This window comes from Lampris incognitus, chromosome 18, assembly GCF_029633865.1.
Source record: "Lampris incognitus isolate fLamInc1 chromosome 18, fLamInc1.hap2, whole genome shotgun sequence".
Taxonomy (NCBI): domain Eukaryota; kingdom Metazoa; phylum Chordata; class Actinopteri; order Lampriformes; family Lampridae; genus Lampris; species Lampris incognitus.
The window spans coordinates 9,348,260-9,362,274 of record NC_079228.1 but is presented as its reverse complement, the minus strand read 5'-3'; the positions used below and the strand labels follow the sequence as shown (position 1 = coordinate 9,362,274).

Below are 14,015 nucleotides of genomic sequence, written 5' to 3'. Positions count from 1 at the left end.
AGGAGAAGAACAACATTTTCAGAAACAAACACTTTTACCCTTGACTCAAGCTAATGGACTCCCTTGCTAGTGTGCCAGGGGGTAAAAACAAAAACTTGGGACAAAGAAAAAGGAGGAGAGCCGGGGAAAAAAAAGAGATCGAGGTGCAGAAAAGTAGGAAAACAGGGAGATGTTTTAGAGAGGATGTGATGAAAGAGACCCACGGACAGGCCTGCTTGCAGCCTACTGTGTGAACTGAGATTCGGGCTGGTTGCCCCTAAGGCTTCTACTGTCTGGTAACAGAGCACCCAGTCTTGGAGGATGACAGTCTATTTTTCTTCTTTAGTGCCGCACTGACTAAGAAAAAAAAACAGCGAGGTGAGCCTGCCTGCAAAGTGCCTACGTACTCTGCCTGTTTTGCCTCAAAGAAATGTGCCCTTATTTGCAAGGATGCAAAGTTTCATGAAAGCACATTCACGAAAAACTGAAGACGAGTGGATATTCCACTAAAGCTGTACCACTGCCTCACATGCACACCCCTGACCACCTCTATGTGTGTATATAAGAAGAAAGAAACAAAAACAAACAGCGGATTGGTGTTCCTGCATACCGGATCCTTGCAATAATACACTCCTTGATCCGCCTGCCTGCCTCGGCAATGGAAAACGAGGTAGGGAGAGCACATCTGAGGCAAATCCACTTGCAAACCACGAGTCCCCGACAGCCAAATCTGCTCCCCCTCCGAAGATCGGCCAAGACGTAAACAAGTATCATACCAACGTTTGACTGTCGAGCCCAGTAGAAAATGGGCATGAGGAGCTGTCACCGGCTGGGACTTAATTACCGTGGTCGTGGGGGGCGACAGCAGCCCTCACTCCGACAGGGAGACTGGCGACTGACAGCTCGGCATTCGGCAGCGAGGGAAACGTGTCGTTTCTGCTGACATTCCAAATATCAAAAAATCCAGGAGGAAAAAAATATGGCTTGTTTCTGTGACACGTTAGGTTTCTGTTTCAACCTGTCAGCTCCAAAACCAGTTAAAAGTAAACAAGGAACATGCACTAACCTACAGTAGGCTGCACGCTAGCCCCGCAGGATGCGCGACAACATCCTCTTAGGAATGTTCAATTTCGTTACGCTCGCTTAAAAGACAATAAGATGCAGGTGCAGCAGGTAATTATGAGTGCTCTGTTTCTCCCTCTCTCCCTTCTCTCTCCCCCTTTTTTTCCCCTCTCTCTCTCCTCTGCTACCTGGTTATTTGAAGGGTTGCTGTTAAATTTAGTAGAAAACTGTATACATTTTAAGAGGAATACAAAAACCTATTGGACAACCATTCTCAAAATTCAAGGGGGGGGGGCGGGGAATGCAAATGTCACATCACAATATTCCATAACACTCGCCCCCACTTTCTCCACAAGGTCAAGAACTTCTGAGCCGCATTTCATTAAACTGAGAAGTCATGCTAATTCCACACAAGAATGCATATTTGACCTTGTGTTCTTTCAGCCTGTAGAGATTTGCATGAGAATGTGCTTAATCCACCGATGGACACCACACAAATATTAGCATTACAAAGATAAGCAAAATCATTGAACCGTTTTGCTGGTGGCCACTGCTTTGCTGATTAATTTTTCATTGGCTCTATCTAGAAGGCTGATAACCTACATAGCTGGGCAGATCCCGCTCATTTTGCACGCCGATTCTTTTTTTGTGGTGCCAGATGATTAAGGGCATGTATTTGTCGAAGCAGTGCACAGTGATTTCCTAAGCATGCCCGAGCATGCGCAGCCAAAGCACCTGAATTCCAAACACTGGTTTCAAAATGACTACACTGAGAAACTGATGATGGCAAGCAGTTAGCAAACATCCATCTTCTGTTCAATTCCGGTAGACAGAATCCTGTTCTCCGTCATTATCATTGATCCACACATAAGTAAACGCCAAGTGTTTCATTTCAACAAAAACATGAATCGCACTCAGGGCATTTAGGAGACCTGTGGCAACAAACAAACCCCTGATGGAATTTGTTTGATTTGTTACAGCCGCTGCTCCTGTATTTCTTTCAGCTGGAAGTCCTTTAATTTCCTAAACCCAACACCCGAACTTAACCTTCGCAACTTTAAAATATTAATTGTCTGCACATATCATTAAACCCCGAACTTGAATGTTGTTTTCCTAGAGTACTCCTTTCTCAATTACTCAGATAAACCACACTGTTTGTGTATCATAAGAGTCCTACTACTCTTTCCACAGCCTTTTCTCACAGTTCCATGAGCCTCACTGGCTGCCTTAAACACTAAATTGGCACATCTGGCACCGCTCTCAACTGGTTCTCTCCCTACTTAACAGATTCTTAGTTTTCAGTTACTGTAGGGCAGTGTTTCTCAACCGGGGGTCCGCGGACCCCTAGTGATCCGTGGTGTAATTGCAAGGGGTCCGTGAAAATAAAATATCTTTTAAAAAAAAGATCCTATGACATTTATAGAAATAGGATTATTTTACTCAAATGTGACTGAGACCTTTATCTACCTAAACTATAAAGGGTAACAGGACTTTTTTCTCTAATTACATCTGTTTCACAAGTGTAATCTGTTGTATTTTAATAAGAGATCTCGCTCCCGTTTGCATTGTTAAAAGTTACTGCATAAAAATTCTGTTGTTACATATATCTGAAAGTTACTGAATACATATTCTGTTTTGTTACATATATCTGAAAGTTACTGAATACATATTCTGTTTAGTTACATATATCTGAAAGTTACTGAATACATGTTCTGTTTTGTTACATATATCTGAAAGTTACTGAATACATATTCTGTTTTGTTACATATATCTGAAAGTTACTGAATACATATTCTGTTTTGTTACATATATCTGAAAGTTACTGAATACATATTCTGTTTAGTTACATATATCTGAAAGTTACTGAATACATGTTCTGTTTTGTTACATATATCTGAAAGTTACTGAATACATATTCTGTGTTGTTACATATATCTGAAAGTTACTGAATACATATTCTGTTTTGTTAACTATATCTGAAAGTTACTGAATACATATTCTGTTTTGTTACATATATCTGAAAGTTACTGCATAAGAATTCTGTTTTGTTAACTATATCTAAGTTACAACTGAAGGCTCTTATGTTTGCCCCAAAGAGTGAATAAATGCTATAATGCAATTTAAAATGCAGTTTCTACTGTTTCTATCAAATTGCAACCCCCCTCCCCCAAGATCAGGTGGAGGGGTCCTCAGGGTAGATCAAAAATACGCAGGGGGTCCAGGACCCCAAAAAGGTTGGGAACCACTGCTGTAGGGAACTCAGTTGAATCTCCAGTACTGACGAAGTAGGGCATGCCTCAAGGCTCTATTCTTGGCCGTACATAATTTTGAACTTAACATACTTTTGCTATGCTACATTCCACGTAAACGCAATACCAAGTTCCACTGTTATGCTGATGACACACAGCTTTATCTACCCATACATCTACTAATCTTACAAACCTATTGCATGTCTCGCTGAGTTAAAATGTTGGATGGCTCAACACATTTTGCAACTAAATTAAAATAAATCAGAGGTTATCATATTTGGACCACCACCCACCACAGCTACAATCAAAGAACATCTAGTTGCTTTAGCTGCTAATGTGAAGTCCTCAGCTGGAAATTTAGGAGTATTACTTGACAGTGAATTTTGCTGTAACACAGGTTAAAAAGGTTGACCAGGCCAGCATGTATTATCTATTATTCTCATATGTATATATATAATTAAGTCCTCTCTGAATTATGATCTGGGAAAAAGAAAACATCCCCACTTTTATCTTTTTTCTGGTCTACATTATTGTAATCCCTCATACTCCTGGCTCCATAAGAAAAGCTTCTCATGCTTACAACTAATTCAGAATGCAGCAGCCTGGCTTTTCACTCAAACAAGGAAAGCAGAACACATTACTCCAACCTTAGCCTCCCTCCAGCAGTTACCCATTAGTTTTATGGTTGATTTTAAGATTTTACTGACCACTTTTAAAGCATGGCTCAGTCTAGCTCCTTCTTACATCTCAGACTATTTAACCCCAAGTAAACCAGAACGCAGCATGAGATGCTCGGACGAGGGTCCTCTGGCAGTTCCCGGGGCTAGGAAGGAGACACTAGGATATCGGGCCTATTAGGGGCAGTATACTCTGGAAAAGCTTGCCTAAGGATAGTAGGCGCACTCCGTGCCCTCCTTCAAATCCCTTCTCAAAACTCACTTTATTAGATTTGATTAGCGGATTCTTTGTTGTCATTTCGAAGAGCGTCATGCTTTCGACTCCCTCGCATGTTATTTCTCTCCCTTTTCTGCTGTTTATTTTTTTATATTCTATTGTTTTTTTTGCCAAACACGTTTTATAAACTGCTAAATAGATAGCTATTATTATATTATCATGTGGCTGTCAACTCACTGTCCTCTTCCGTCTGAAAGGTGATCTCGCGACTCTCTTTTTTGCCCTCAGGGTTGGCCAGCGCCAGCCGGACATGGATGGAGCGGAAGGGCGGCAGGTCCCTCAGGGTGAAGTGAGAGGTGTTGCGCTCCACTGACAGGCACTCTCTCACCGTGGCGTTGTTCCCCGCCGCCACCCCCCGTCGGTGTCGAGTAGCGGTAGCACAGGGACAAGGTGTAGGTGTGGCAGCGGGTCAGGTTGTAGCCAAGTGGCTCCCACTGCAGGAACAGCTGCCGGGGTTGGATCTCTGCGGCCGTCAGGCCCCGCAGGGCACGCATGGGTTCTACGTCAAGACAGGTGGAGAAAAAGACAATGCAATTCCCATTCAGGGAGACAGACAACTGAGGTGATGAGGGTAAGAGTTGGGCTAAGCAGGGGATTATTACTGACAGAGAGAGAGAGAGAGAGAGAGAGAGAGAGAGAGAGAGAGAGAGAGAGAGAGAGAGAGAGAGAGAGAGAGAGAGAGAGAGAGAGAGAGAGAGAGAGAAGAGAGAGAGAGAGAGAGAGAGAGAGAGAGAGAGAGATGGAGGAGAGAGATGGAGAGAGAGAGAGAGAGAGAGAGAGAGAGAGAGAGAGAGAGAGAGAGAGAGAGAGAGAGAGAGAGAGAGAGAGAGAGAGACGGAGAGAGATGGAGAGAGAGAGAGAGAGAGAGAGAGAGAGAGAGAGAGAGAGAGAGAGAGAGAGAGAGAGAGAGAGAGAGAGAGATGGAGAGAGATGGAGGAGAGAGATGGAGAGGAGAGAGAGTGAGAGAGAGTGAGAGAGAGAGAGAGAGCAAAAGAGAGAGTTTTTATCTGTTGTTAAAGGTCTACGCCAACAGCAAAATGAAACTGGGCCAGATCCGGCCGGATGTGTCACAGCAACAGGCGCAGATCCGCAAAAACGGATTTTTGCACAACGGGCCCAATACCGACACGGATCCGGCTTACGGCTCTGTACCCGCTTTGGCCAGGTACGGCCCAAAGCTGATACAGAGCGGTACACTTGGGGCGGTCTAGGAGCAGATGTGATTCCTATGCGGATCTGCCAGACTGTGGGCGGATCCGGCCCAGTGTCAGGTGCTATGAGGGTAAGTGAGCACACTTCCTGAAATTAAAGCTATCACAAAACAATCCTGTTTATATATCTTCTTTTTTGGGGGCTGTTTATGTTACGAAGTGCTTCGGTCCGTGTCAGCCTTTCTGCCTTTTCTTCGACAGAGCAAGTTGGTGCAAACTTGTTTTCCACGTTTTAAATGCAACATTAATAAAGGTGCATTAATAAAACAGCAGTGCAACACTTGATGTGCTGCATTGTTGTTAGGGGAATACTAAATGTTGAACACTCACGAAAAAGAACTGGGAAAAAGTGGTACACAAAGTGGGAAGAGGACACACAACAGCCCTGTCCCTCCCCCCATCGTTCCTCTGATATGACCGGGCTTCGGCGCGAGATCAGAGCGTGACCCCGGCGGAGGGTCGCGTGTGAGCTGAGGAAGTCTAATTACTGCTGTCATGTGTGAAGCCGCGGTTGCAGATCTCTCCATCTGCGTCACGTAGAAAACATGTCCAGTTTCCAAAGGTCGTTCTGTCCCGGGGTCTCGAGCACACTGCTGAAGCGTTAGACGGCCGAGAGGAAAGCAGCAGCCGGCGGTGTGGCGCGTCAAGGCTGTGGTGCCAGGTGATGGAGGCTTGCTGATGGCTGTTAAGGACGGTTTGAGAAATTCCCCGTCTTGCTTGCTGCTTGACTAAACAAGAGCAGTGGGGGGGGCATCGTCATGAATGACTGCAGCCGAGTCAAAAGGAGGAGGGGGGGGAGTCTTTTTAAGAGGGCCGGGAAGGAATGTTGAGTCCTCGCTGCTCTGGAAGGCCTCTGCTCTCTCCCAGCAGGCGAACATGGAGTCTGCCACCAGAGCCACGCAGGCTGCTGAGGGCTTGCTACAGACACCATTACTCATCACTGCACCAGCACCACTCCGGGCTTTGCCCCGTCCGGTCCGGCAGCTCACCACCCTCTAGACCTCGAGCCCCGTACTGACAGTCATCTTGATTAGATTAATTAGGGGGGACAAACCAGAGGCGGAGAGAGTGAGGGGAGTGAGGAGAGGGAGGCTGGATTGAGGATGAGAGAGGGAGACAGATGTTGGAGGGGGGACGGGGGGGGGGTGGTGTCAGCCGCTCTAGGCCCGTCCAGCTCGCACTCCTTCCATCTCAAGCATCTCTCTAGAAGAGCTGTGTCAATGAGCCAGTCATGGACACTGAGGCGTCTGCAGGTATAACGGTGACAATTACAGCACCCTGCCCCGTATCCAACACCCAGAGGACTCAGTTCAAATCATTTACAATTTTGCCATATTTCTAATCGCAGTAGTTATTGGTGATTTTCCCGACCAGTGTCTCCGTCTGACAGCGCAGACAAGGTGTAGCACACATTGTGGCTCGTGTGCCGTCAATTCAGCAGTCAACACTTCCCACCTTGGAAGAACCGCATCCGGGGACCAAAGCTAATGGAGGCAGTGCAATGAATTACAAATTATACCAAACTTCAAAAGCACGAGGGGCGTTCGGGTGGCGTAGAGGTCTATTCCATCGCCCACCAACACGGGATCGCCGGTTCGAATCCCCGTGTTGCCTCCGGTTTGGTCGGGCGTCCCTACAGACACAGTTGGCCGTGTCTGCGGGTGGGAAGCCGGATGTGGGTATGTGTCCTGGTTGCTGCACTAGCGCCTCCTCTGGTCGATCGGGGGGAGACATGGGGGGAATAGCCTGATCCTCCCACGCGCTACATCCCCCTGGCAAAACTCCTCACTGTCAGGTGAAAAGAAGTGGCTGGTGACTCCACATGTATCAGAGGAGGCATGTGGTCGAAGAGTGGGGTAATTGGCCAGATGCAATTGGAGAGAAAAATAAAAAATTCAAAAATCAAAAAAATCAAAACTACAAACCCAAGTTTGGAAGATGGAAGTTCGTATCCCATGATCCAGATGAATAAAAATAAATTTTATTAATGGAGGAAAACCCCAGATTTCAACTTTAAACTCATCCATCAGCTTTTCGGGTGACCAAAAAACAGAGAAGGACCACGAATCAAAAAGACTCTCGGGAGATGGAAGATGTCAAAAAGCCTTGCTAGATAAATTAACCCCCGACAGAGACCGGTCCTGGAAACACAGGCTTTCCCAGAGAGCGTGCTCTGTAAGAAAGCATCAGGGATGCTCGACAGCAGTGTTGCGTGTCACAGGGTCCCTGTCATCTTCCTTCTTCCTCCCTGGGGACAAGGCTTCAGATGTGGGCAGAGGGAGCTGACGGCAGTAGGGGGAGGAGGTGGGGTGTTGGGGTAGGTGGGCGACTGGAGCGGATCAAAGCGTGTTGACATGTGACAGGGAAGCCATGCAGTCCGCTTGACGCAGCGGCAGGGGGCCTTCCCCCCCCCCCCCCACACAGACAAGCAGCGCTGCGGCTGATTGTAGATGAAGGCTGGGAGGGATTCTGCCCCTGCTGGAGCTATGTACCATTTATGTTGATAAAGTGAAACTCCCAGTGAAGAAAAACATTGTTAAAAGATCCTGTAATTGTTTTCTTTTTGGGTGGAGGGATTTTTTTTTTCGCCCCCTTTTTCCTCCCCAATTGCACCCGTCCAATTACCCTACTCTTCCAGTCGCTGCACCACCCCCCTCTGCTGACCCGGGGAGGGCTGCAGACTACCACAGGCCTCCTCCCATACATGTGGAGTCGCCAGTCGCTTCCTCTCACCTGACAGTGAGGAGTTTCGCCAGGGGGACGTAGCGCGTGGGAGGGTCACGCTATTCTCCCCCAGTTCCCCCCCTCCTCCACGAACAGGCGCCCTGACCGACCAGAGGAGGCGCTAGTGCAGCGACCACGGCACATATACCCACATCCAACTTTCCACCCGAAGACACGGCCAATTGTGTCCGTAGGGGTGTCTGACCAAGCCGGAGGCAACACGGGGATTCGGACCGTGTTGGCCGCCATGCTAGCCGGATGCCCACTCTATTTCTTTTGTTAGTGTTAGATTCACTGCTTAGAATACTCACCTGCACACTTGGTCCTGCTGATCAGCGGGGGCCCAGGTGCGCCCGTGCCGCCCTCTCCAGGGCGGGTGAGCAGAACGCTGATGCGGTACTCCGTGTCCGGCTCCAGGTGCCAAACCTTATAGGTAAGTGAGCCCACACCGTGGGTCTCCGTCCAAGGCGACTGGCTGGCCCTGTACTGGATTTCCCGGCGGATGACCGGTCCGTCCCCCACTATGGAGTTGGTGTTGAGCTGGATGATCAGGTAGGTGGGGCCGGCCCGCAGGAGCTGAGGTGGCGCAATAGGGGTGGGGGGCACTGCAAAGAAAAGAAGCAGTGCCAGATTGAGTAAAGTAAATGGCTAATCAGTCTATATGGTTTATTATTGACTTTCGACATACACAGGGTGTCTGACACAGCCCAATGCAAAGCAGCGCGACAGCCCATGCTTGTCATCACAATAGTTCCCTAAATTAGAACAGATGAGATCAAGCTCAGTGGCTGTCTGTCCTCGCTATTAATTATTCACAACAGTCAAATTCCGCATGAAAGTCAAGGCCAACAAAAGACATGAAAAGAGGTTTGGTTTTTTTTTTCTTGTAGAGAAAAGCACCTGAGTTATGAGAACAAACGAACATTTTGAATTTCATGATTTCAACAACATAATATCTGCTCTACTAGAACACCGAGACTTGTAATTATAATTATATCAGGGATGTGAGTGGCCCTTGAATGGAGCAAATTCCTAATTTTCCTTGCAGGGGAGCTGACTGACAGCTTATTTGCATGAATGACAGCAGGACTCGTTCCGTCCACGCTCACGTCAGAAACTGGCAGAGCGAAGTTCCTTCTTGGTTCCCTCGTGCAATAGTCTGCAAGGAAGGCTTGGTGACCAAAAACACTTCACCCAAATACATTATCGAAACGTCGTTGGCCATAATTCTGTTTCCACTCCTGCTTCATGACCGACTGCAAACCTTGCTGCATTTTGTGTCTGGGAGGAGGCCCCGGGTCTACCCCGGGGCCTCCTCCCAGTTGGCCGTGCCCGGTAAACCCCAAAGGAAGGCGCCCAGGAGGCATCCTAATCAGATAGCCGAACCACCTCAAGTGGCTCCTTTCGACGCGAAGGAGCAGCGGCTCTACTCCGAGCTCCCTCCGGATGTCCGAGCTCCTCACCCTATCTCTAAGGCTGAGCCCAGACACCCTACGGAGGAAACTCATTTCAGCCGCTTGTCCACAATCTCACCCTTTCGGTCACTACCTAAAGCTCATGACCAGACCGTAGGTGAGGGTTGGAACAAAGATTGGCTGGTAAATCGAGAGCTTTGCCTCCCGGCTCAGCTCCCTCTTCACCACAACGGTCCGGCACAACGTCAACATTACTGCTGATGCCGCACCAATCCACCTGTCAATCTCCCGCTCCATCCTACCCTCACTCGTGAACCAGACCCTGAGATACTTGAACTCCTTCATTTGAGACAACAACTCATTCCCTGGTTGGGGATGAGTTGCTGCCTCAAGTGAAGGAGTTCAAGTATCCCGGGGTCTTGTTCACGGGTGGCTACACCTCACAGCAACAACAAAAACCACAATAGTGACATACAGCAAAAATCCCCAATTTCTGACGTTACAGATTCCACTTTAAAGAAAAAGTTAAGAGTGTGCATAAGTACATGCATTTATATACATGCATTTATATACATGCATTTATATGGGATACAACGGGGCAATATTGACGGTCATATCTGCCAGCTTGCATGTGCGCATACATGCTACACGTAACATGCATGTGTGTTAAAGTCCTACATATGTAAGGTAATGCAGCGTACCTCTGACGATGAGTTCGCCGAAGTTGGAGACAGCAGCACCCCTGCAGGACAGGGTGATGCAGCGATACAGATCCTGCTCGCCTCGCTGGGCCTCCACCTGGAAAGTGGCCATCAGACGCTTGTGGCTTAAGCGAGACAGCAGGGACGTGTCCAGCAACATGCCATTACGACGCTGTCAGACAGACAAAGAGCACAAAGAGGGGGAGGGGGGGGGAGAAACAGCAGTGAGAGGGCCAACTGACCCTGTGCCTGAGACAGGGTGATTGTTTTTCAAGCCATTTTCAATGTGCCGCAATATGTGAGACAGAAAACGACAAAGGGACAAAGGGATGTTGAAATTAACTCTGTGGGAGGGACAGAAAGAAGGTACTTGATAAATGCCACAGTTAACGTCACAGTAAATATCACAGTCTGTTGCTCCTCCGGAGGTTTCTCCCACACTTTTTCCTGGTAAGGTTTTCCTTGTTGAGTTATTTTTTCCCCCTCCATTCGGGTTTAGGGTCCAAGGATAGAGGGTGTCGTATACTGCTGTATATTGTTTAGAAGGCGGTGCAAATTCCCGTTTATGGCGGCCTCACCCAGCACCGTCCATACAGGGTCTTTGTCCACGTCTGTGTCTAAGTTTGTCTTCGTTTCATGGCTGGGAGAGCTGGCGCTGGATCAGCTGGGAGAGCTTGGTCTGCTGCGTCCTGTGGGCCCAGGGACCACGGCCCTGCCTGGACCTGTGCCCGAAGAGGTAACACCGAGGACGGTGTGACAGGACGCGGAAGTGAGGCAGGCTAAGCTAAACTGCTAACCCATGCAGACCGGCAGTTCCGATAACACCGAGGGCAGTCTGGCGGCGCCTTTGCCTAGCCTTGACTGTGTTTTTAGTGTCTTCGTGTGGAGTGCGGGGAGGTGTGTCGAAGGTGTCTGGCTGGGAGAGCTGGTGTTGGATCCTCTGAAGGAGCTTGGTCTAGTGCGTCCTGTGGGCCCAAGGACCACGGCCCTGACCGGAGCTGCGCCAGAAGAGGAAACACCGAGGGTGGTCTGACAGGATGCAGAAGCGGGGCAGGCTAAGCTAACTGCTAGCCTATGCGGACTGGCAGTTCCGACAGTCATCCTGGCTGGCGTTTGCTCTCCTGGACAGTGATTTGTCCTGGGTAAGACACTGAACTGCAACCGCCGCAGGGTGTAGAGGGGTAAAACCTTACCTCAGCAAGGGCCCTTTGGCTAAGGACGACATCCCTACTGACAGATGTGGTCCTCCTGCATGGCTGTAGGGTACTTCCCATGGTGTCCAGTCTAGCCAACACATTGGAATAGGAGAAGGGAACTCTAATTTCAAATCCACCTGTTGCCTTGTGGGTTGATGCCTCTTTAGGCAAAGGCTAGGAGGAGGACACTCTGAATTCAAATCCCCGGGCACAGTCTACCCAGCTGTCAGTACCCGGAAAGGGTAAACCAAGAGTAAACCGTTCCCCGGGCGCTGCACGGCGGCTGCCCACTGCTCCTAGCTACACAGCAAGGATGGGTTAAACGCAGACGGTGAATTTCATTGTATGTATGTACAAATGACAGTGTATTCTGTTCTATTCTGTATTCTAGATATGTGTTAGTTTAGATGTATGTGTACTTGTAGTTTTTGGATATGTGTTTTTGTCTTTGTGTTGCAGTGCTGTGGGCTGGAGGAAACGATATTTCGTTTCATTTCATAACAAATAAAGTGTTTGTGATTCCCGTTCTTATATTGCACTGATTGTAAAGCCCTTCGGGACTACTTTGGGAATTTGGGCTACACACAAAAACGTGACTTGACCTGACTTAACAATGGTCTCTTTTTTTTGTGTTGGGGAAACGTGGCACATGCCTCCCAGGTGTTGCCTCCTAGAAGAGGCTCCTGCTGACATCTCATCTCCTGCCATGCCGATGCGTCCGCACTTGAGGGCGGACTGGAATGAGACACTCCAGAATGAGCCACTTCAGAATGAGCCACTCCAGAATGAGCCACTCCAGAATGAGCCACTCCAGGTGCGAGGCGCTATATGCCGCAATATTACGTAGGCTGTCGCCCGCCCCAACCCCTCACAAGTAAAGTGGGTCTGACATCTGGACGCTTGAATTTGCTGAAGGAGACGAGAGCAAAAAAGAGGCAGTGCATTTAGAAAACATCAAGTGCACAGGACGGCTGGGTCACTACATCCTTAAGGTGCAGAAATGTGCTCTGAAAAGCTCTTCTTCAGCACTGGTTGGATTGCACCAATCTGTGTTATTCCCGTTCAGAGCCGTTATTTTTCACTTTTGCTTGGATGTATCAATCAACCTAGTTAGGTCTGAGTTGAGCCTGCTCGATAGACCTGTTTCTCATATCAATACTAGCAAGGCAGTTTCTACCCACAGCTGGAACTGTAGGCCCACATACAGGCTGTCAAACACATGGCTGATCCAAGCTGACCTCCCCTCTGCTGTCTATCGCCAACATCCATGTTTATATATGTAGAAGGCTGGACATCTTTACATTCAAAAGTACATTTAGAGGGTGTCCGGGTGGCGTAGCGGTCTATTCCGTTGCCTACCAACACGGGGATCGCCGGTTCGAATCCCTGTGTTACCTCCGGCTTGGTCGGGCGTCCCTACAGACACAATTGACCGTGTCTGCGGGGTGGGAAGCAGGATGTGGGTATGTGTCCTGGTCGCTGCACTAGCGCCTCCTCTGGTTGGTTGGGTCCCCTGTTGGGGGGGGGAGGGGGAACTGGGGGGGAATAGCGTGATCTTCCCACACGCTACGTCCCCCCCGGCGAAACTCCTCACCGTCAGGTGAAAGGAAGCGGCTGGCGACTCCACATGTATCGGAGGAGGCATGTGGTAGTCCGCAGCCCTCCCCGGATCGGCAGAGGGGGTGGAGCAGCGACCGGGACGGCTCTGAAGAGTGGGGTAATTGGGCAAGTACAACTGGGTAGAAAGAAAGAGTGGGGGAAAATAAAAAAAAGAAACATGAATTGATCTATTTGTTTAAACGAGCTACGGAACAGAAGGATGATGAGATTAGTGTAGACCGGCCCAGAGGGCACCTCCGAGATCAAACACAAAGCAGCCATTAGCGGTCCTGCACAGCAGGGGTGTTGGCGATCAAACAGTTCCTGCAACAATACATGGGAAAAAAAACATAGAGCAAGAAGGGTTTGCGACAACTCTGTCCTCTGTGTTTCCAGTTCTATCACTCTTAACAAGAACAGTAGAGACAAATTAAAGACTTGGTGCAGAGGGTCATGAACTCTCACATTTCTAATTTCCACAGGAGACCAGTCAACGCAGAAGAACAAAGGAAACTATCTGGTGCACATCTCCGTTGCAGAGGGTTTGTGCCTGTATTTTTGCATGCTCCTGGGTGGTTTTTTTGTTGTGGGAGCAGACACTTTTCTGTGCACACTCACATGCGCGTCTATGTACATGCACTGAGCGGCAGCAGGAGCAGCGTAAACCCACTCCGGAAACAAGCGGGATTGATAAAAATGGCTCTTGCACACGCACGGTTATCTTCAAAAAGGCTTCAGTTTAGGACAGAAAGTGGATATGAAATAAAAGCTGGGGGAAACAACAAGGGATGGAGTGCCCAGTACACCGAGACCTCATTTGCAAAGTGTCTCTCCCCAATTCCGTCCTTTCAGAACCACTTAGATGTGCGGGCTTCAAGGACGGAGGACGTGGAGGCATTCAGAGATGGCTTTTTGAAGACTAATA

The 14,015-nt window shown here is 48.5% G+C and overlaps 1 protein-coding gene across 1 annotated transcript in view; it reads right to left on the bottom strand.

Moving 5' to 3' along the window:
- Nucleotides 1-14,015, bottom strand: part of LOC130128316 (receptor-type tyrosine-protein phosphatase U-like) — a 149,944-nt gene that overhangs the window by 87,591 nt on the left and 48,338 nt on the right. The window contains 4 exon segments of the mRNA XM_056297953.1: nucleotides 4,422-4,591; nucleotides 4,593-4,743; nucleotides 8,491-8,784; nucleotides 10,296-10,467. Of these exon segments, the coding sequence (XP_056153928.1) occupies nucleotides 4,422-4,591; nucleotides 4,593-4,743; nucleotides 8,491-8,784; nucleotides 10,296-10,467 (787 nt within the window).